Source organism: Chlorocebus sabaeus, chromosome 11 (assembly GCF_047675955.1).
Source record: "Chlorocebus sabaeus isolate Y175 chromosome 11, mChlSab1.0.hap1, whole genome shotgun sequence".
Classification (NCBI taxonomy): domain Eukaryota; kingdom Metazoa; phylum Chordata; class Mammalia; order Primates; family Cercopithecidae; genus Chlorocebus; species Chlorocebus sabaeus.
The window spans coordinates 45,591,695-45,613,910 of NC_132914.1; the positions used below are offsets into that span (position 1 = coordinate 45,591,695).

The following is a 22,216-nucleotide window of genomic DNA, read 5'->3' on the forward strand; positions in this document are numbered from 1 at the left end:
ACTTCCTAGAGACTTGTTGAATGGTTTTGACCAAGATGCTGATAGTGATATGGACAGTGAAGTCCAGGCTGAGGTGGTCTCAGATGGAGATAAGGAACTTATTGGGAACTGGAGTAAAGGTCATTCTTGCTATGCTTTAGCAAACATACTAACAGCATTTTGCCCCAGCCCTAGAGATCTGTGGCACTTTGAACTTGAGAGAGATGATTGAGGGTATCTGGTGGAAGACATTTGTAAGCAGCAAAGTATTCAAGAGGTGACCTGACCTGGCTGCTCCTAACAGTGTACAGTCATATGTGTTCACAAAGTGATGATCTGAAATCAGAACTTTTGTTTAAAAGGGAAGCAGCACATACACGTTTGGAAAATTTGCAGCCTGACCATGTGGTAGAAAAGAAAAACCTATTTTCTGGGAAGAAATTCAAGCTGGATGCCAGGCATGGTGGCTCACGCCTGTAATCCCAGCACTTTGGGAGGTTTAGGAGGGTGGATCACCTGAGGTCAGGAGTTCAAGACCAGCCTGGACAACATGGCAAAACCCTGTCTCTACTAATAATACAAAAATTAGCTGGACATGGTGGTGGGCACCTGTAATCCCAGCTACTCAGGCGACTGAGACAGGAGAATTGCTTGAACCTGGGAGGCAGAGGTTGCAGTGAGCCGCGATTGCTCCACTGCACTCCAGCCTGGGCAACAAGAGTGAGAATCTGACTTGGTGAGGGCATGGGGGCTGGGAGGGAAAAAATTCAAGCCAGCTGCAGAAATCTACATAAGTAAAGAGGAGATGAATGTTAATAACCAAGACAATGGGGAAAATGTCTCCAGGGCATGTCAGAGATCTTTGTGGCAGCACCTCCCATCATAGGCATGGAGGCCTTGGAGGGAAAAATGGTCTTATGCGCCAGGCCCAGGGCCCCTGCTGCTCTGGGCAGCATCAGGATATGGCACCCTGCCTCCCAGTCACTCCAGCTCCAGCTGTGGCTAAAAGGGGCCAAGGTACAGCTCAGGCTGTTGCTTCAGAGGGTTCAAGCCCCAAGTCTTGGTGGCTTCCATATGGTGTTGGGTCTGCAGGTGTGCAGAAGGCAAGAGCTGAGGCTTGGAAGCCTTCACCTAGATTTTAGAGGATGTATGGAAATGCCTGGATGTCCAGGCAGAAGTCTGCTGCATGGGCAGAGCCCTCATGAAAAACCTCTACTAGGGCATTGCGAGGGGAAATATGTGGTTGGAGCCCCCACAGAGTCCCCACTGGGGCACTGCCTGGTGGAGCTGAGAAGAACACCACCATCCTCCAGACCCTAGAATAGTAGATCCACTGACAGCTTGCACTGTGCACCTGTGCACCTGGAAAAGTAGTAGTAGACAGCTTGCACTGTGCACCTGCAACACCAGCCCATGAAAGCAGCCAAAGGGGCTGTACCCTGCAGAGTCATAAGGGCAGAGCTGTCCAAAGCCTTAGGAGCCCACCACTTGTATCAGCATGCTCTGAATGTGACACATGGAGTCAAAGGAGATTATTTTGGAGCTTTAAAATTTGGCTGGGTGTGGTAGCTCACACCTGTAATCCTAGCACTTTGGGAGGCCGAGACATGAGGATTGCTTGAGGCCAGGAGTTTGAGACCAGCCTGGGTAACATGGCAAAACACCATCTCTACCAAAAAAGAAAAAAATACACACATACAGATTAGCCAGGCATGGTGGTACATTCCTGTAGTCCCAGCTACTTGGGAGGCTGAGGAGGGAGGGTGGTTTGAGCCCAGGAGACAGAGGATGCAGTGAGCTGAGATCATAACCGTGCACTCCAGCCTGGGCAATGGAGCCAGACCCTGTCTCAAAAAAATAAAAAGATTTAATGACTGCCCTATTGTGTTTCAAACTTGCATGAGGCTTGTAGCCCCTTTGTTTTGGCCAATTTCTCCCATTTGGAATGGGAGCATTTATTCAATGCCAGTACCTCCATTGTATCTTGCAAGTAACTAAATTGTTTTTGAATTTACAGGCTCATAGGCAGAAGGGACTTACCATGTCTCAAATGAGACTTTGTCAGAGGCATCTGAACCAGAACAACTCCATCTTGAATAGGAGCTGGGTACAATGAGGCTGAAACCTACTGGGTTGCATTCCCAGACAGTTAAGGCATTCTAAGTCACAGGATGAGATGGGAGGTCAGCACAAGATACAGGTCATAAAGACCTTGCTGATATAACAGGCTTCAGGAAAGAAGCCAGCTAAATCATACCAAAACCAAAATGGCCACAAGAGTGACCTCTGGTCGTCCTCACTGCTGCACTCCCACCAGTGCCATGATAGTTTACAAATGCCATGGCAATGTCAGGAAGTTACCCTATATGGTCTAAAAAGGGAAAACATGAATAATCCACCCCTTGTTCAGCATATCATCAAGAAATAACCCTAAAAATGGGCAATCAGCAGCCCTCGTGGCTGCCCTGTCTATGAAGTAGCCATTCTTTTATTCCTTTACTTTCCTAATAAACTTACTTTCACTTTGCACTGCAGACTCACCCTGAATTCTTTCTTGAGCGAGATCCAAGAACCCTCTCTTGGGGTCTGGATCGGGATGGACCCCTTTCCTGTAACAACTTTGGACTTGGACTTTTCAGTTAATGCTGGGATGAGTTAAGACTTTGGGGGACTGCTGAGAAGGGATAATTGTATTTTGCAATGTGAGAAAGACATGAGATTTGGGAGGGGTCAGAGTAGAATGATATGGCTCGGATTTGTATCCCTGCCCAAATCTCATGTTGAATTGGAGGAGGGGACTCATGGGAGGTGATTGGATCATGGGGGCTGTTCTCGTGATAGTGAGTGAGTTCTCACAAGATCTGATGGTTTAGAAGTGTGTGGCACTTTTCCCTTCACTCTCTGCGTCTCTGCCATGCTAAGATGTGTTTGCTTCCCATGTACCTTCTGCCATGATTGTAAGTTTCCTGAGGCCTCTCACTCAAGCTTCCTGCACAGCCTGTGGAACTGTGATTCAATTAAACCTCTTTTCTTCATAATTACCCAGTCTCAGGCAGTTCTTTTTTTTTTTTTTTGAGACGGAGTCTTGCTCTGTTGCCCAAGCTGGAGTGCAGTGGCACGATCTAGGCTCACTGCAAGCTCCGCCTTCCAGGTTCATGCCATTCTCCTGCCTCAGCCTCCCAAGTAGCTGGGACTACAGGTGCCCACCACCAGGCCCAGCTAATTTTTTTTTTGTATTTTTAGTAGAGACAGGGTTTCACCATGTTAGCCAGGATGGTCTCGATCTCCTGACCTCGTGATCCGCCCACCTCGGCCTCCCAAAGTGCTGGGATTACAGGGTTGAGCCACCGTGCTTGGCCTTAGATAGTTCTTTACAGCAGTGTGAGAATGGATACAACCCTTCTTTACAGCGGAGAAAGAAGATGGGGAATGTAAGCAGTTCTTTTGAGGGGCAGTAAATGATTAGGGAGAATGAATAGACAAGGCAGACACATTAACTTGTAAATGATTCTCTTTGCAATTTGAAAGAGCAGGAAAGGCAGGCATCATCTTGTGAAAAATTCCATCCAGGCATGATTGCATTCTTCAGTCTTCTTCTCTGCCATAGATAATGATATTTCAGGGATGGGATACAAACTCTTGGTAAGAAGTTTTCTTGGCCAGACACAGTGGCTCATGCCTGTAATCCCAGCACATTGGGAAGCTGAGGCAGGAGAATTGCTTGAGCCCAGGAGTTTGAGACCAGCCTGGGCAACATGGGGAGACCCCATTGCTAGTAAAAATTTAAAAATTAGCCAGGCGTGGTGGTGCACACCTGTGGTCCCAACTACTTGAGAGGTTGAGGTGGGGGGTATAATCCAAAAAAGTATCAGAGGTAAGTCTCAATTAATTTAGGAGTTTATTTTGAGAAGGTTAAGGACATACCTGTGACACAGCCTCAGGAGGTCCTAACAACATGTGCCCAAGGTAGTCAGGTACAGCTTGCTTTTAAACATTTTTGGGAGGCATGAGACATCAATAATTATGTGCAAGATGTACACTGGTTGTGTCCAGTAAGGCAGGACAACTCGAAGGGTGGTGAGGTGGGGGTCTTTCAGGTCAGAAGTAGATAAGAGACAAAATGTTGCATTCTTTTGAGTCCTAGATCCGCCTTCCACTGAATACACACTTTAGTCTGGTTCAGTATACCTGCATTTTTACATACACCATAGGGCAGAGGAGGCAATCAAATACGCATTTGTCTCAGGTGAGCCTCAGAAGGATGACTTTGAGTCCTGTCTGTCCTTTGTCCACAAGGAAATTCCTTGTGGGCAAATTGTAAGGGGTGTATGTAGCTTTTGATCTTTGTAGCTACCTTACTTAGGAATAAAATGGGAGGCAGAATTGCCTGACATAGTCTCCAGCTTGACTTTTCCCTTGGCTTCATGATTTGGGGGTCTGGGATTTATTTTTCTTTCACAATGGTAATGAGGCATGTGTGACTCCCCCTTCCCATCATGGCCTGAACTAGTTTTTCAGGTTAACTTTGCAATGCCCTTGGCCAAGAGGAGAAGTCCATTCAGATGGCTGGGGGTAGAGGAGGCTTAGTTTTATTTTTGTTTCACAGAGGACTGCTTGAGCCCCAGATTTTGAGGCTTCAATGAGCTGTGATGGCACCACTGTACTTGAGCCTGGACAACAGAGCAAAACACTGTCTCAAAAACTTTCTTGATGAGACAAGGAAATTCCAGAGAGATTCTTCCCCTGTGCTTGGGGTTGAGGGGAGGAACAAGACAAGGTTAGAGTGACCTTGATTCTGAGGCTTGTTTTCTTTTAATTCTCAAAAGCACTCAGTATGCTCAAACACCATATTTTGGGGAATCGTTTTCTGTGACCCAACAGATGAAAAAAAAACATTTCAAGAAGGAAAAGAGGCGGATCAGAGATGTGAGAGGGGAAGTACAGGGTCCTCGTTGCCTCGTACTAAAGACTCAGTGGGCTGACTGTGGCCAGTGGTCAGGCAGGTGGCTAGACAACAGCAGGTACATTGGCATTCCCCACAGGAGAAAGAGGAAAATATGGAGGTGGCAGAAACCTGAGGGGTCACCAGCCTTTCTCTCCATTGCCAAGTGGGCCCCTTATTCATCCCATTTCAGAGTATCTCCTCTCCCTCAGCATCATCTTTAATAATTTCACCTGGTTAATGTCTGCGCTCAACTCTTTCTGCTGCAGGCTGAGCTCGACCTGGCAGTACGAACAAAGAAACGCACCCATTCAAAAGTACCCTCTAGGCTGGGCGCGGTGGCTCACACCTGTATTCCCAGCACTTTCGGAGGCCAAGGCAGGCAGATCACCTGAGGTCAGGAGTTTCAGGCCAGCCTGGTCAACTACTAAAAATACAAAAATTAGCCAGGCGTGGTGGCAGGCGCCTCTAATCCCAGCTACTTGTGAGGCAGAGACAGGAGAATCGCTTAAACCCGGGAGGTGGAGGTTGCAGTGAGCTGAGATTGTGCCACTGTACTCCAGCCTGGGGGACAGAGCGAGACTCCATCTCAAAACAAACAAACAAACAAACAAAAAGTACTTCCTAACCTCTTGTGTGCGTGCCTTTTTTTGTGGCGGTCTGGGGAAAGGGGTCCCTACTACAGAATGAGTCTACTCCTTGGTGCCTCTTGGCACCTAATTGGCTTGCAAAGCTCAGCTCTGGGGTACCTTCCTGCGAGAAGCCAGCAGGACTCCCCATGGAAGCTTTCCCCCAGACTGGGCCCCTCTGAGTGAGACTTCCAGCAGCACTTTTATCTACAGTATTGGAGGGGTCGATGAAGCCTTTGGTTCCCCTCCTGGACTGAGGACAGGTTCCAGTGTAATTGCCCAACGGGTTCTCCTTGCCCACTGCCCAGAGCTAATTCATCAAGATAAGGGAATTGCAATAGAGAATTTAATTCACGCAGAGCCCGCTGAATGAGATACCGGAGTTTTATCACCCAAATAAGTCTCCCTGACAATTCAGAGACTGGGGTTTTTTAACGATAATTTGGCTGGTAGGATACCAGGCAGTGGGGAGTACTGATTGGTTAGGTTGGAGATGAAATCATAGGGGGTCTAAGTGGGTTCTTCTTACTTCTAATCCTGGGTGGGACTGCAGAACTGGCTGAGCCAGATAACTGGTCTGGCTACTGCCAGCTGGTGCCTCAGAATGCAGGGTCTGAAAAATATCCCCAGCACCGATCTTAGATTTTACAATAGTGATGTTATCCCTTGGAGCAACTGGGAAGGTTTGGAATCTTGTGACCTCCGGCTGGATGACTCCTAAACCATAATTTCTAATCTTGTGGCTAATTTGTTAGTCTTACAAAGGCAGTCTGGTCCCCAGGCAAGAAGGGGGCTTGTTTTGGGAAAGGGCTGTTACCTTTGCTTCGAAGTTCAACTATAAACTAAATTCCTCCCAAAGTTAGTTCGGCCTCTGCCCAGGAATGAACAAGGGCAGCTTGGAGATTAGAAGCAAGGCGGAACTGGGTAAGTCAGATCTCTTTCACCGTCATAATTTTCTCACAATTTCTGCAAAGGCAGTTTCTCTGGATGCTCTGCATCTGTGTAGCCTCAGCGACTACACAGCTCCTGTGCTCTAAAGAATATTTCAGAATGGCTTCGGTAGCCGGCAGCACCTTCCTCCTCTCGCAGCAGAGAAGTGTTTTGCTCGGGAAACTTGACTGGAGCCTTTCCCAGCCTATCTAGCGAACAGCAGAGCATCCTCCGGACTCCGCAGACGACCCCGGCGGCACAACCAGGCTCGCAGCTCCCCGGCGCTCTCTGCCGCCCTCTCCCGGAACCGAGGGAGCGAGACAGCGGCGACGTTGACGGGAAGGCCTCCGGAGCCGCGAAGAGCGCACGCGCGAGCGCGCTCCGGCGGCCCCCGAGCGGGCTTGGTATTTGGCGCCTGCGCGCTGAGTTCGTGCCGCTCCGCCGACCGAAGAGGCTGGTAAGTCGTCAAGCTGGCAGGTGGTCGGGGGAGCGGCCGGAGAGGAGCTGCTGGGAGTTCGTGCCCTCCAGGTCTGGGACGCTGGCGTTCGCTCCTGCCTGGGCCACTTTGGTGGGCTCAGAGCATCGCTCTTTGCCAGGGGGCGTGACCTGAGCCCGCCTCCCGGGGCTGGGGGGTGGAGAGGAATGGGAATCGTTAAGGCCCGTTATCAATTTGGTGCCTGTTTGTTGCTCGAGGAGGGCACAGAGCTTACAAATAGTGAAGAGGAAGGGGCAAGGCTGAACCAGGTGGGAGTGGGGGTGCTCCAAGTCCCAGGGCGGTGAGGATCGAGGCAGGTGCGCGAAAGGCAGGCCCCGTTCCCCCTCCCCACCCCCACCGGCTGTGTGTGGCGGATAAGAGCGGAGTGGGGAGCAGTACTACAAAATGGGGATCCCGATGGAAATCGTACAGGTGTTGGGACCACACTCAGGGCAGCAACTTGTTATTTCTGCGTTTTTAGTTTTCTTATAGAAACAAGCGATTTCTGTCGTGATTCACTGGGGCCGCTAACATGCACTCCCTCTTTTCATCTTAGGACATGACACCAGTGGCATATCACGGCCATGGGGTCTCAGCATTCAGCTGCTGCTCGCCCCTCCTGCAGGCGAAAGCAAGAAGATGACAGGGACGGTTTGCTGGCTGAACGAGAGCAGGAAGAAGCCATTGCTCAGTTCCCATATGTGGAATTCACCGGGAGAGATAGCATCACCTGTCTCACGTGCCAGGGGACAGGCTACATTCCAACAGGTGATCACGGAGGGATGATTCCCTAATGAGAATCCCAAGGTACCTTTGGAGTTCTCCTGTCTGCCCAGACAACTTTTCTTCTAGGCAGTAATACCGTAACAGTCAGAGACAGTGCCCTGGACAGGAGCCAGTTCTACTGACTTAATACACTTGGGCAGTTCCACAACTTCTCTTCTTCTCCTTATTTTTCCAACCCTTTCTTCTTTTCTTCACCTCCACTCTTGTTCTTTTCCTGAGGTTTGGAATATTCAGTTTGCTCTATGTTGTGGGGTTAGTTGACAGGTGCATTTCTTTATCACTGTCACTCACAAGGTTTGGGACAGCTTTGCAGGGAAACCATCTTGGAAGCTGCTTTTCAAGGAAATGGACAGCTAATCCTTGACAGCCTAAGGTCAGAAAAATATATCAGGTCAGGAGAGAGAGACAAACACTCAACCTTGGTACAGGATCATCTATTACTATTAACAAGTTGGCCCTCAGAAAATCTTTAACAGTTTAGCTGGAGAGTCATGGAAATTTAGAGCTGGTTAGAACCTTACAAATAATTTACTCCAAAGCTTCCATATGAAAGGCGAGGAAACCATGGCCTTGAGAGATTCAACGACTCTACCAAGCCCATGTAGTAAAGCCAGAACAGGATCCCAGGTTTTTCAACTTCCACGTCACTACGCTAGCAGCACTAATAGATATTTTATAATTTGTGGCACTTTCTTGTTTCTTGTTCATTAGACCCAACATGTGAATTTCACTAGTATTTTTAAAAACGTCTCATTCCAGAAGAATATTTGTTGTGGCAGGCTCAAGTGAGACATGAAGGAAAGTACTGCCAACACATGGGATTTACAAAATAATTGTTTGGCTCTTTTCTAGAGCAAGTAAATGAGTTGGTGGCTTTGATCCCACACAGTGATCAGAGATTGCGCCCTCAGCGAACGTGAGTTACCTGCCTCTTACCTGTTAATACCTACTTCTGTCCCTAATCTCTTTATGTATGAATGCCAGTTAATTCTTTGAAAAGTACATACATTCTTATAAGTTCCCCATTTTCCTTGTAACTGTTTGCCCAAGCAGGATATCTCTGCCCCCATCACAATCTGGGGAAAGAAACTTGAAGCTGGAAATGCTTTGAAGGTCAAGGAATGGAATTAGAAGAAATTGGGAAAGTGGGGTGTTCTGGGAGGTGTGGGACTGTCTCTGTCCACATAGCTCCTTTCTTCAGCTTTTCTTCCCAGAGTGCAAACAGTGTTCAAAGGAGTTTTAAAAGGTTTCTCCTGCTTCACTGCTTCTTGACTGGTTTATGGTTCCTGGCTCTTGGAACTTCCCTTTCACTCCCTTCTCTTTCCTGGTTTTGTGTTTAATCTTGACACACTGAACCTTGATATCTGAATGCCTGGGTCGGTCATGTGCTGTGTCATTTACAGTAAGCAGTATGTCCTCCTGTCCATCCTGCTTTGTCTCCTGGCATCTGGTTTGGTGGTTTTCTTCCTGTTTCCGCATTCAGTCCTTGTGGATGATGACGGCATCAAAGTGGTGAAAGTCACATTTAATAAGCAAGACTCCCTTGTAATTCTCACCATCATGGTAAGCCTTAGGGTCTCATTCTCTGGGTTATGCACCTGCCAGGCTGGGACCCAGGACACTTACACTTGTTTCCTGACTTGCCCTGATGTAGGCCACCCTGAAAATCAGGAACTCCAACTTCTACCCAGTGGCAGTGACCAGCTTGTCCAGCCAGATTCAGTACATGAACACAGTGGTCGGTACATATGTGACTACTAACGTCTCCCTTATTCCACCTCGGAGTGAGCAACTGGTATGCTGTTCTTTTAGGAACATTGCCCCACAGGCCTGAGAGAAGAGTAGGGGCCTGCAGGAATGCCATAGCTGTGTCACTTTCCTTTGTGTCTTCTCATTTCTACTTGTAGGAACTGGTGGTGAGGAAAACCTGATGGGCCCTGTAATTATAAATAATTGTGAGAAAAACCAGCTAGCATTTAAGCATCTGGGGAGCAGAATAATTTGTAAGAGAAAAAGATTTGCTACAAATTAAGAAGCAGCAGTGTTATAGCCTGAGGTCCATTGGCCTCTCAAAAGGGAAGAGGTTGGCAGTATCTATTAGAGGCTCATAGACTGTATTAGGGACGATCTCAGGGCAGTATTTTGTATGTGATGGAAAAATGACCCAAGGTCTTTGGATTGCTAATGACACTGTTCTGTGTCAAGCCTGCTTGGCCACAGACCAACTCTGGTATCTTATTTTCAGGTGAATTTTACCGGGAAGGCCGAGATGGGAGGACCGTTTTCCTATGTGTAGTAAGGACACTGTTCTCTATGTGTGTGCTCTCTACTGGAGGAAAGGGATTCAAAGTCATACTTCATTGACTGGGGCCTGGTCCTGCCTTAGGTCTCAGCTTTTGGCCTATAGGTTCCCTGGCTTTGGATGTATTGAGATTTATTTGAAGAATGTATTATGCATATATTTGAAGAATGTATTATTTGATATGTGACGGAAGTGCTGGAACTTCAAAAGAGAACGTTAAGCCACTAAGGTTCCAAGCGCCAGCACTTATATGATGAGTTTGAAAAAACAGAAAGTGGTATGATGCTGTGGGAGGATGAAAACGACAGTGGCAGGGACTGAGAGCTGACGAGCCTTGGCAGCACTGAGGTTGGAAAGGGGAGGGGATTCACCTCAAGCAGGACAGTATAATTCTGCAGTCTTCTGCTGAAGCTTTTTAAAACAAACAAAAAACACTGACTATTTCCATATTTGCTGTTTGGTAGCTTCTTCTGCACGGTACCTGATATCCTGGTGCACAACATAGTGATCTTCATGCGGTGCGTCTCTCTTCCCTATCCTGATGGCCTGTGCGGCCATGTGAGCCCACCACCTTTGCTCAGGAGGCCCCTGTGTGGCCACAGGGCAGAGGCACCTAGCCCGAGGGGACACCCAGTGCCTCACAGGCACAGATACAGTAGACCCGTGGTGTTCTCTAGATGTGGTGTCCACATGCCCTTCACGAATCACCAGTCACCCTGAGCAGTCAAACCTTTTCTCCATAAAATGGGTCTAGTTTAACTAAACACATGATCCCCTCAGAATCCAGATGAGACAGTCATGAACAGAAAAGCTTTCTCAAGATGTTAAGTACTGAGCATTTGACCAGACTTCCTCTCTAGCCACACAGGTTACCACATGTCATGGACCTTTAGGGTTGTTTCTGGAACCATGGCTGTTAAATTTGCCAGTGACAAGACTCTGCTGCAGACGTGAAATATGAGGGTTAGAGCAGAGTTTCTCAGCCTTGGCACTATGAACACTTTGGGCCAGCCCTTTGTTGTAGGAGGCTGTTCTGTGCATTGTAGGATGTTTAACAGTATTCGTGGCCTCTACCCTCTAGATCCCAGTAGTAAACCCTCCATCCCTTAGTTGTAACAACCCAGAATGTCTTCAGGCATTGCCAGAAGTCTCCTGTGGGGTGAAATCATTCCCAGTTGAGAACCCTTGTTTAGAAGGCCACCTCCTGGCACAGTATCTCTGTGAATGTGGAAAGATTTTCTGGCCTCCTGGTTACATAACAATGAGGGTGTGTGCCTGGGGCCCCTGGGTATTGTTGCCTGAACTTGCAAAAAATTTCCTGGGACATTTTTATGGCTTATTTCATCCCCCAAACATAATTAATTCTTCTTGGTTTTCTTTTCCCTAGAACTTCAGTGAAGATTTCATACATTGGCCTCATGACCCAGAGCTCCTTGGAGACACATCACTATGTGGATTGTGGAGGAAATTCCACAGCTATTTAACAACTGTTACTGGTTCTTCCACATAGCACCTGTAGAAGAGAGCACAGCATCTGTTCCCAAGGCCTGAGTTCTGTACCTACCCACATGTGGTGTAAGCAGAGGAGGAATTAACTCCCAGCAAACATCCTCCTGCCACTTAGGAGGAGACACCTCCCTATGGTACCACTTATGTTTCTCAGAACCAGCAGAATCACTGCCCAGTGCCTAGCCTGTGCCCAGCAAATAGTTGGCACTCAATAAAGGTTTTCAGAATTTAATACAGATCTTTTCAGCTGTTCTTAGGGCATTATAAATGGAAATCATAACATGGTTCTAGGTTATCAAACCATGGGGTGACGTGGAGCTAGGGATGTGAGTGAGCTGCAGGCCATTATCAGTGCCTCATCTGTGCAGAAGTGGCAGCAGAGAGGGACCATCCAAATACCTAAGAGAAAACAGACCTATTCAGGATGTGAATTTGTTTCAGCTGTTCCCAAAGGCCTGGGAGCTTTTCAGAAAGAAAGAAAAAAGTGTGTTGGCTTTTTTTTTTAGAATGTTAGAATTGTTTTTACCAAGAGTCTACGTGGGGCTTGATTCACCCTTCATCCATTGGCTGGAACATGGATTGGGGATTGATAGAAAAATAAACCCTGCTTTTGATTCATCTGTGTCTCCTCTGATTGCCTGGGTGTCTTTGTAGGGATCTCTGGGGGAACCGTAGAATAGTTCCCTGCCAAGAGGGTCAGGATGGAATGGGAGGAAAGAGATTGTACCGATTGTACTCCCATTCCCATGAGTTCCTGTTACAGCAAACAGCCTCATTTTCCTCCATCTGCCTCTTGCGGCACAGGGCTACCCTGTTCCCTTCCAGGGCAGAGCACTCAGTGCCCCCTGGAGGTTGGAATTCAGTCTTGACTAAGACATCCTGGTTTGAGATTGTAAGTTTCTTGGGTCGTCATCACCTGCTGTGCCACCTAAGGTTAGGCTACAGCCCCAGGATGGCAGAGAATCTAGTTAAGAAGCTTGAGTAGTCAGGTGTCAGAAGTTAGCTCTTCCCATAACACTGGAACCTCAGGAAACCCTAACAACAACAGATGGTGGCTGGGGTTGTATATTAGTTTTTGTCTCCCTTCCCATAGCTTGGTTTTCAATATTTGCGTAATGATCTGTATAGTGTTGAATCTTCAAACTAAGGCTAAATTTCATGACTGATGGGCTGACTTCGACCATAACGGAGGAACCCAGAAGCTGAGGGTTAAGTTTCAGTGTTGCCCTGGATCATGTAGTGACACATGTACATGACAGTGATGACTGATGTGGATTGATGATGGGATATCACCACTTACACAGAAGCAAATGTGCACCATTTCTGAGAATGTTGCCCTAATCAAAACATGCCCTAAACACATGAAGATGTTCACATTGCTACATTTGCTCTTTAGTTTTCCTGTTTTCCAAATAGCCTATGTAACAGAATTTTCATGGAATTTTGAAAAAGATACTCATACTGGTACTTCAGTTTTGAAACATTTTTCTTTTGTGACCATATGCCTCAGTAACATTTCTTGCTTTTGATATTATCTTAAAATCCAGTTATTATTTTAGAATGAGAGCACTTACATTTTTAAAACATATAGCAATAAATCCAATGTTATAATACTATCAATTTCTGTATCTGTTTACATTATTAGCATCTCAGACTGCACTTTGGGATATTCTGCATAGCTTTATTGTAGTGTCTGTCAATTCTTGAACAAATGCCTGGAATATTCTCTCAGTATCCCCAAATAGAAAGAGGAAGTGGCTGGCTTTGGTGTCGTTGTCATCACCATTGTGTTCCCGATGGACTGAAGTTTTCAGAGTGTGTTTCTTGGAGAGAGGCTTTGCTAGCTCTCTCTTCTCTGTAGTTTCTGGCTTGGCCAGAAACTATACTTATCTGTACTGTGACCTCTTTCTTATCTCGAACTACTTATTCCGTATCACCTTGTTGAAGAGTTGCTGCATACAGAGATGTCCATTCATTTATTTACTCATTCGAGAAAGTATTTATTGAGTACCTGCTGTATGCCTAGGATTGCAATTTCTAATGCATTTTGTCCAGAGTCATAGCTAGAGTTTAAAACACCATCACACATCTTTTATGCTCACCAGGCCTTATATAGGCCACAGTTTATCTCCACCAACTATTCTGCAACCCTAGGTACCTCAATGCAGGACCTCCACGATCTCTGGGTCAACTCTCAGGGATTCAAGCCCAAAGTGTGAAAGAAATTATTAAAAGAATCAGCCTATTTGTTTAAAACACTACATGAATCAATAGGGTCTCAGGTATTTTCTCTGGACAAAACAATCCTTATTCTTTGCCTTGATAAATAAAATATTACCTGGTTAGCACTCCTTTAAGATTCTGTGTTCTTTCAGTTGTTTAGAAGGGAACCCACTTCAGAAGTTCTGTGATTTGTACAGTATCCAAGGGGTTTGGAAGTAAGTCTTAGCTGGAGCTGAGACTGCCAACTCCTAGTCCAAAGCCTTTGATGCCAGACACTTCCATGGAGATGAGGAGGCTCAAGAAAGGGAAAGCCTGGCCCAGCCCCTTAAAATCAGCAAGCTGGGTCTTTCCACTCAGTCCTGCTGAGTGGAATTTATCCTGAGTCCTGCTGGGGTCGGGAATTTATCCCACAGGTTATTCTGACCAGTAAGACTATCTCCTTTCTGGGGGCATCAGGGATCACAGAAGTTAGTAGCGATCCTGGTTATTCTCACCTTCCCCTCTGGGCCAAGGGAGGACAAGGAAGCAGCACAGGGAGCACAGCCCTGCCAGCCAGGGTGGCAATTTCCACCTGACCCTAGTGCAGGCAGAGGTAGAGCTTTCTGTGCACCACCCTGGGCTCTTCCTTCTGCTTCATGCGGCAGTTACCTAGGGAGCAGCTGCTATTACTTCTAGGTTTGACTAGGCACTCAAGAAGCAGGTGAACTGCAAGGAATCACCTTGATCCTGGGACTTATCTTGCAGAGGTCTAAGCTGATGGTGACAATCTACTGAACTACTTAATTAAGAGTAAGTAGGCTCTGGAGTTTGACAGGTTGGAGCAGAGCTCAACACTCTAGCTCCAGCTAGGAACTCATATATGTCACCTCTCTTCCGACCCTAATTAGCGCTCTTGGTAGGTGGAAGGGTTAACTTATGAGATAGCTATTCTAATTATGTGTTTTCAATGATCATGTTTTCATTTTACTCCTTTGTCATGAACTAGCTCTGACGGGGTATATATTATTATTGTAGATGTATATGTATGTATGTGTATATACATACATATATAAACCTAGGTATATATTATATAATAATATATAGGTATAGATTATTATAATTATCTGGTGATAATTTATATCATAAATTGAGAATACATACAAATCCAACACAAGTGTCTTATTTATTTTTACTATTTAATAGAAAAGCTGTCAACCTTAACTTGGAGGAAGCAGGGGCAGGGATGGGAGAAGGGGACAGCGAAAGGGGTAGCTCTCTGTTTTATCAGCTGTGCCAAATATCTGGAAATTTACTTCACAAAATACTACTGCCCTCTGGTTGATTTGGAGTCTCTCGCCCACTTCATGCATTCCCGTCACTGTGGCCCTCTACTGGAGAAGGGGACAACTTGCTTATTGTTGCCACCTGTCCAGGTCATTGAAAGGCAAGGGACACCCAAGAGTAGGAAGAAATGGGAAGCAGTCCATTCTTAAGACTAGTGTTCAGAGTATATGGAAACTTTTAAGTGCAGGCCCAGGGAGTGAAGAATGGGGGCTAGAGGGGTGGGGACAGGAAAGAGGAATATGGGTGGGGCAGGTCACATTTCCACCTCTCCTTGACCTACAACCAAACATCTTATAGGGGGACATAAATAGATCACTCAGATTGATTGTGTGCACTTAACCATGGGCCCCTGCAGGATTAACTCCCCTATCTTCTCCCTTTCTCGAGGGAGTATCTCCCACGTCTCCGATCCAGCAGGATGCAGCCCACATGTGGTCTTACACCCTAAGCTGGCAGGGCACTAATGTGTCATAGAGCTGTGTTCAGTGTTTACCTTCAAGAGCAATGCCATTCCTCTGGCATACCTCCCTTCCCAAATTTTGGTCTCTGGTCCTGTTCAACAATGGGTTTCACATAGTGCCAAGGTTTACCAGAGAGGCAAGTTCATGTTTGTGTGAGGCTGCTAACCCCAGCAGTGTGGCTTCAGTGTCCTTACTCTTGGTTGAAAAATCAACAGAAGAAGTCCTTAGGACTGCTATTTGGGCACGCCTACAGAATGGAGAATTAATGGAAAAGAAACTAAAGAACAAACCACAAGTCAATAGGTACTTTCCAATAATCTTTTCATTTTTAATATCAATTGATGTTTTAAAAAATACAGAGGTGTTTGACACAGAATAGCACCATTGTGTAGGACACACACAGTTCCTGCGCCCGGCACCTGAAGGGGGGTCTTCTGGCCTGGGCTGGGGGCAGTCACTCAGGGGGCATTTGACTCACACCAGTTAGTTTCCTGCCTCTGCCTTGACCCGAAGGTCTTACAGGAAGACAATAAATAAATAGAACACCGAGATTTTATTTTGCAGTCTGCCCAGTTCAGGTCTCTCAGAAAGAGAGGGGAGAAAGTCCGAACTGTGAGAGGGTGGGATGAATGGACATCAGGTCAGGTCAGCCATTCAGTGCAGAGTCCTAGAGTGACTGGGATTGGAAAGTACTTGGGTCCTTTGGGTTTGCAACGGATTGTGTTGTTTCTGGGTTCAGGTTTTTACAAGAAGCAGACCGGCCCTATGTCCACACCGAATTCCTGCTCAGGCCCTCCTATGTCCATGGGTGCAATGTCAATGATGGGGAGTCGTGAGGTCTTCTGTGACCGGTACTCGATGACAGTCTTGCCCCACTTACCGGTGTGTTTCTAGGGGAGAAAAAAGGAGGAGGCTCTGTTCAGTAGATGCCTTGCTACCCAGTTCCAGCTGCCCAGGAGCCCAAAACTGAACAAACTGGCGAGCATCAGAGCCTACAAGGTTGAACCACACTGAGAGGGCTCCTGAGACCTCTTCTTGGCTTGCCAAAGGCCTCTCCACTTCAACTCCTATCCTTAGCAGCAGGGCCCTCCTCCACTCTGCCCTTCCCGTCCTTCCCCACTCCCTACAGTGAGCTCCCAACCTGTGACCTCTTCTTCACCCTGTACACATTGTAAGAACACTTCTATAACAGTCATTGGGTTCCAGGTAGGGTTTTATTCCCCTGAGTCAGGGGAATGGAGAAGATGAATGATATGTGCCTCTCCCTCACCTGTCACTCAGCCTATCTTCTCTACATGACCCTCAAACTTATGCCTCTTATGATCCTGTCACTTTAGGACCTGACAGCTGCTGCGGGCCAACCCTCAGCCCTGCTCCAGGCAGCTCAGGCACAGGCAGCTCTTCTCTCTGACGGCCCCACTCACCGTGCAGTCATCCTTCAGGGCAGTGTACGTGAACCTGCTATTGCCCTCTGCCCGGATCTCCACATCATTGGAGCCCTGGATAAGCAGGGCCTTCTTGAGGTTGCCAGCTGCTTCGTCCAGGTAGGCAATGCTATTCTTGCAGTGGTAGGTGATGTTCTGGGAGCCTTCCGTGGAAAGCAGGCGTAGGAAGGTCATCTGGACGTTGGCAGTGTTGGGAGCCAGGTTGTCATCTCCATAGCTGAACTGTTGGGGCAGACAGCAGCAGTGTGAGGCCTAGGAGCTGGCATTCAATGGGACCAGGGACTGTAGGGGCTGCCAAGAGTTCATGGTTCAAGGACCTCAAGGGTGCTGGGACAGCAGGGAGCTAGTTGGATATTTTTGCTTCCAGGAGTGGAGCAAGCTCAGAGGACCTCTTTTCCCACCTCCACATGGGAAAAAAATACTCTTCCTCCTCTTTCCCTCCTCTCAAGCCCAACAGAAAACTGGAGGAAAATATGGGGAAGGTGCTAAAAGCTTCCAGAGAGAAATAAAAGAAAGAGTGTGAGGAGCCATCTCTGCTCATCATCTAGGGCACCCAGGTACTCACATGGAAGCCACCATTGATGGTTTCTCCAAACCAGATATGTTTCTTCTCCTTGCTCTTGCTGCTCCACCAATTCTTCTTGGGAACGTTTGCTGGGTTGGGGTAGACGCAAGTCTCACCAGTCTCCATGTTGCAGAAAACCTTCATGGCGTCCAAGGTGCAGCCTTGGTTGGGGTCAATCCAGTAGTCTCCTGCAGGGGGAAGAGGCAGCACCCATGGGGGCTCAGACAGGCACAGACGCAAAAGCTTGAGAGGGCCAGGCCTGACTGAAAGGGACAGAAAGGCCTACAGGGACAAGGGATGAGGTTCACACGTGGCCTGAAAGGAGGGGAACCTGGAAGGATGCAGGGGCAGGGATATCTGCATGAGCTAAGTCCAGCTCTAAGAAAGGACACATGCAAAGAGGGCAGGAGCAGTGCCCGGCTGGTGGATGGAGTCCACCCTGAGGTCACCTTGGCCAAGTAGCCATGGCAGGACAGGTGCCAGGGCTGCAGCTTCTCTGCTGTGAAATGAGAGAGGAACCCTCTGGCAGAACCTTCCAGGCCCAGCTCTGCCCTGTAGTAGGGGGCGTCTCCTCTCTTGCTGCTGTGCCTAAGGGCTGACTCCCTGCTTCCCAGGGTGGGGGATCCTGTCCTCCAAGCTTACCACTCTTCCACTCAGGATGGCAGAGTTTCAGGTCTCTGCAGGTGCGTGCAGGGTTCTTGCGGGAGCCCTCGGGGCTGCGGATGCTCTCAATCTGGTTGTTGAGGGACTTGAGTGTGGCATCCACCTCTGCATCATGCTGTCTCAGGCCACCGGCTGCCTGGTCAGCCCGCATGTACTGCAAGGGGTCGGGGCCCTTCTCTCTCGGGCCTAGGCCAGCAAAGGCGGACATGTCGATGCCAGGGCCAGGGGGACCTGGAGGCCCAGGGGGTCCAGGATTTCCAGGAGGACCCTGCAGCAGGAAACAGAGAGATCAGCCACGATTGTGGGAAAGTGCCCCTCCGTGTCCATCCCCATTTGCTAGAATGTACTAGAGTATCCCTCTTCCCAGTCCCATGGGTGGGGCAGAGGTGTAGCAGGCCAGGACCAAGGAAACCACAGGACCATGCCTATTTCTTCCTTAACCCTTCTCTTCAGTTTCCCAGCACTGATCATGGGCCCTGTGAACCTCTGAGGAGACCTCAGGATAAAGGGTGCCATCACTGTTAACTGCAGGTGGATGCCCTAAAAGAGGCCCTGAGGAAAAAAGAGCTCAAGCCTCCCGGATGCTGGAGACACCTCGACAGCAGGGAAGGAGTCAGGACACTTACAGCAGGGCCAGTTTCGCCTGATCGTCCACGGGGACCAGGAGGCCCAATGGGGCCAGGGATTCCATTAGCACCATCTTTGCCAGAGGGACCGACAGGGCCAGGAGGACCCTGCAAGAGAGAGCAGTCGTGAGGAAAGAGTGGTCACCACAGGGAAGGCTGGGGAGTCGCCAGGGCTGGGTAGGTGGCTATCCTGATAGCACCAGCCACCCCACCCCCCGTTCTTCACATGCTCAGTCATGGAAGCCTAAGTTGGTCTCTATTTGGCCAAGAACCAGCAGGATAGCTCCATGGCCTGCCTACCCTCTTAAGCTCCTCTTTGTAAAATGCTGTTACCAGGGGTCTGTCTGGCAGCAAGAGCTGCTTTGTGTTTGTCTTGCAGCCACTGTGGCCTCAAGTGCTTTTCTGGCCATAGGCACATGAGCCAGTCCTGCCCCCACTGCTGAGTGAGGACCCCTGAGCCCACAGCTTCCCCAGAAGCAGCAGCATTTCCCTCCTCATGGGAACACAGGCCCGCACCCTCTGAAGGGCCCCCTCCATCTTCCAACTCCAAGTCACTTACTCTAGGGCCAGAAGGACCAGCAGGACCAGAAGCACCTTGGTCTCCAGAAGGACCCTGTGTAGAAGGAAGAGGCAAAAGACCGCGGTCAGCACGGACATATCTATATCCTGGGAGCTGGGGGAGCAGCTTTATGTCCCAGCCCCATTCCTTTTCCACTTCCTCCTCCCTCCAGCCCTGAGGAAGTCCTAGAAACTGCTTAGGGTGATCCCAAGCTGTCCTAGCAGCACAGGGAGCTCAAGTGGGCTCTGAGTGGCAGGAGGCCTCGGGAAGTCCCACGCAGGCAGTGACACTCACAGGAGGGCCGGGCAGACCCTGCAGACCAGTGAAGCCACGGTGTCCCTTCAGGCCTCTCTCGCCAGGCTCTCCAGCCTCTCCTTTGTCACCTCGGGGGCCTTGAGGACCCTGGGAACAAGATAGACACAGATTGAGTCAGGTCAGGGCCAGGACAGGAGTCCCCTCCTGTTCCACCCAAGCTGAGGAATCCCTGGAACCACAGGGCTGGAGGCCCGGGAACCACCTGGAGGCCGGTTGCCCTCCAGGCCTACCCCTGGTGGAGACTCAGTGCAGGACACTTGGATACTCACCTGGATTCCCCGGGCTCCAGCTGGTCCTGAGGGTCCCATGGGGCCTTGTGCACCCTGAGGAGAGTGAGCGCAGCATCAGAGAAAAGCCAAGACAGGTGAGGGCCTCCTCTGCATCTGCCCCCAGCTGGGCACTGAGGCCACCGCTCTGTAGTCCAGAGACTGCCTAAACCCGGGGACTGCCTCAGCCCCACCGCTCAGGGGAAGGCGGCTTTTACTGAATTCAGGATACTTACAGCTTCTCCTCTGTCTCCCTGCTTGCCAGTTGGACCAGCGGGGCCAGGAGAGCCAGGGGGCCCAGGGGATCCAGGAGCTCCCACAGCACCAGTCTCACCACGATCACCCTGTCAGGAGAGAGGTCTCAGGCTCAGAGAAGAATGTTCCAGAAGAGACAGGAACAGAAGGTCCTTCTAGGCTGAGATGAGACTGGTTCCAACCAGCCACCCCCGGCTGACCTGTCAGGCCCCAGGCAATGTCCTCCCCATCCCACTGCATACACAGACACCAGACACTCACCTTGACTCCAGCTGCACCATCTCTGCCAGGGGGGCCATCAGCGCCGGGGCTTCCCTGGACAAAGGGAAACAAGAATGCATTTAGAGCTGCTTCCTGCCCGTCTCCACCTCTGCTCCCCCAGCCCCCCTCAGAAGCCCAGGCCTCTCCTCTTCTGCCTAACTCACTCACACTTTGAAGCCAAAGCTTCCTCACTGAGTTTTCTTCCTCCTTCTGGAAGCAGCTCTTGGTCTCTATGCCCGTCTCTCTCCCTCACAACCTTCCCATTGCACCTAGGCTCTCAGGCCTGTCAGCTGACACTGCCACCTGCTTCTCCAGTGCCCTGCCTGGGACTTGCTCTGGCCGGCCCAGCACAGAGACTCACAGGGCCCCTCTCTCCAATCAGAGCCACTCCAGGGGGTCCCACTGCTCACCTCTCGTCCAGGTTCACCTGCAGGACCGGTCAGGCCAGGAGGACCCACGGGGCCAGGAGGACCTCTGTCTCCAGATGCTCCAGGAGCGCCCTGCTTGCCGGGCTCACCCTGGAGGGACAGAGACAAGGACGATGAGTGCACATGGTAAGCACCCCTGCCCAGGGCCCACTGACCCTTCAGGGAGAGGGCAGACAAGGGACAGTCCTGAGGGTGCTGAGGGAGGCAGAAGCTTTGGCAGGCAGGGCCCAGCTTGGATGGAGGGAGGGACACCCCACACTCACCGATGGGCCAGGCAAGCCTGGGAATCCTCTCTCACCACGCTGCCCAGGCAGACCGACGATGCCTCTCTGACCCGCCAGACCCTGGGGACCTGGTGGACCATCGGCACCCTGAGAGAGGAGAGGCAGGAGATGAGAACTGACAGAGTAGCCCAGCCTCTTCCGCCTTCTCAGCATAGCTCTGTGCAGCCCCGCTCCCTGGCATCCCCACGGCCCCTGCTCCCTCCCACCCCATGCTCTGTGAGCTCAGAAGCCACTCACGACCCTGCTCCCAGGGACCTTGGCATGGGCCTGGTAAGGGACTTACAGAGGGACCATCATCTCCAGGCTCTCCTTTCTCGCCAGGGGGTCCAGCAGGACCTTGGAGGCCAGGGTCACCAGCTCGGCCAGGGGGGCCGCTGTCTCCTCGAGCACCTTTGGGACCATCTTTTCCAGAAGGACCAGGGGGACCAGGGGGTCCAGGGTTGCCCTAGAAGGAGAAAATGCGGGAAGTGAGGGCTCATCTCACCCTTCCTCATCCAGGCTGCCAAAGTCACTATGGCCTCATCGACAGTAGTTTCCTCTCTGGGGGCTTCTCTACCTCCCCACACTAAGGGCAAATTAACCCCCACCCCAATCTACCTCTGCAACCTTCTCACCATGTAAGACAGCTCTGGGAAGCCACTCTGGCTTCTCCAGCCCCTGCTCGCTTTGCTTTCTCCCATCTACTTGGAATCCCTCCTTCCTCCTCCCTTTGTCCTCAATCCCTCTTCCTCAGGAGCTGCGCCACCTCTGCCCCTCTGACCCCTGAGCTTGACCCCAGCATTCACTCCCTCTGCCTATGGCGCTGGTGAACTCAGTGAGTTCATCACCCCTACTCCCTCCATGTAAACTCCCTGAGAGCGACCCAGGACATGTGGACTTGCTTTAAAGCACACGGGCAGGTGCACAGAACATGCTGAAAAAACATCTGTCCAGGATGAAGGTAATCGTGGCGGCCCTGTCCTGCCCACCGAGCCAGCAGGGCAGTCACCT

General features: G+C 49.7%; 2 protein-coding genes across 5 annotated transcripts in view; one reads left to right on the plus strand and one right to left on the minus strand.

The window, feature by feature from the left end:
• The first annotated feature begins 6,855 nt into the window (after positions 1–6,855).
• TMEM106C (transmembrane protein 106C) lies at positions 6,856–12,170 on the plus strand. 2 transcript variants are annotated; one of them, XM_008003022.3, is made up of 8 exons: positions 6,856–6,937; positions 7,512–7,723; positions 8,594–8,657; positions 9,145–9,304; positions 9,396–9,536; positions 9,987–10,036; positions 10,508–10,561; positions 11,431–12,170. In XM_008003022.3, exons 2-8 carry the CDS (start codon positions 7,540–7,542, stop codon positions 11,525–11,527), a joined length of 750 nt encoding a protein of 249 aa, XP_008001213.2. In that variant the 5' UTR covers positions 6,856–6,937; positions 7,512–7,539; the 3' UTR covers positions 11,528–12,170. The 2 variants fall into 2 exon arrangements, with proteins under 2 accessions (XP_008001213.2, XP_008001212.2); XM_008003021.3 differs by having other exon boundaries at positions 6,900–7,008.
• Positions 12,171–15,365: 3,195 nt separating this feature from the next.
• The window catches only part of COL2A1 (collagen type II alpha 1 chain), a 32,020-nt gene continuing 25,169 nt past the window's right edge, over positions 15,366–22,216 (minus strand). For 2 of the 3 annotated variants that reach the window (XM_008003028.2, XM_008003027.3), the window contains 13 exons: positions 21,510–21,671; positions 21,206–21,313; positions 20,925–21,032; positions 20,515–20,568; positions 20,235–20,342; positions 20,002–20,055; positions 19,712–19,819; positions 19,418–19,471; positions 18,859–18,966; positions 18,212–18,500; positions 17,570–17,757; positions 16,984–17,226; positions 15,367–16,449 (listed from right to left, as the gene is read on the minus strand). In XM_008003028.2, the coding sequence (XP_008001219.1) occupies positions 16,303–16,449; positions 16,984–17,226; positions 17,570–17,757; positions 18,212–18,500; positions 18,859–18,966; positions 19,418–19,471; positions 19,712–19,819; positions 20,002–20,055; positions 20,235–20,342; positions 20,515–20,568; positions 20,925–21,032; positions 21,206–21,313; positions 21,510–21,671 (1,731 nt within the window). In that variant the 3' untranslated portion in view covers positions 15,367–16,302. Of the gene's footprint in view, positions 16,450–16,983; positions 17,227–17,569; positions 17,758–18,211; positions 18,501–18,858; positions 18,967–19,417; positions 19,472–19,711; positions 19,820–20,001; positions 20,056–20,234; positions 20,343–20,514; positions 20,569–20,924; positions 21,033–21,205; positions 21,314–21,509; positions 21,672–22,216 lie in introns of all 3 variants that reach the window. The other variant, XM_073020671.1, reaches the window with a different exon arrangement.

Bases quoted from the DNA above. Each gene is read 5' to 3' on its own strand.
- TMEM106C (XM_008003022.3), top strand. From the start codon at position 7,540: ATGGGGTCTCAGCATTCAGCTGCTGCTCGCCCCTCCTGCAGGCGAAAG. The intron at 7,724-8,593 runs GTGATCACGGAG...GCTCTTTTCTAG, and splicing joins GACAGGCTACATTCCAACAG to AGCAAGTAAATGAGTTGGTG. The intron at 8,658-9,144 runs GTGAGTTACCTG...TGTCATTTACAG, and splicing joins AGATTGCGCCCTCAGCGAAC to TAAGCAGTATGTCCTCCTGT.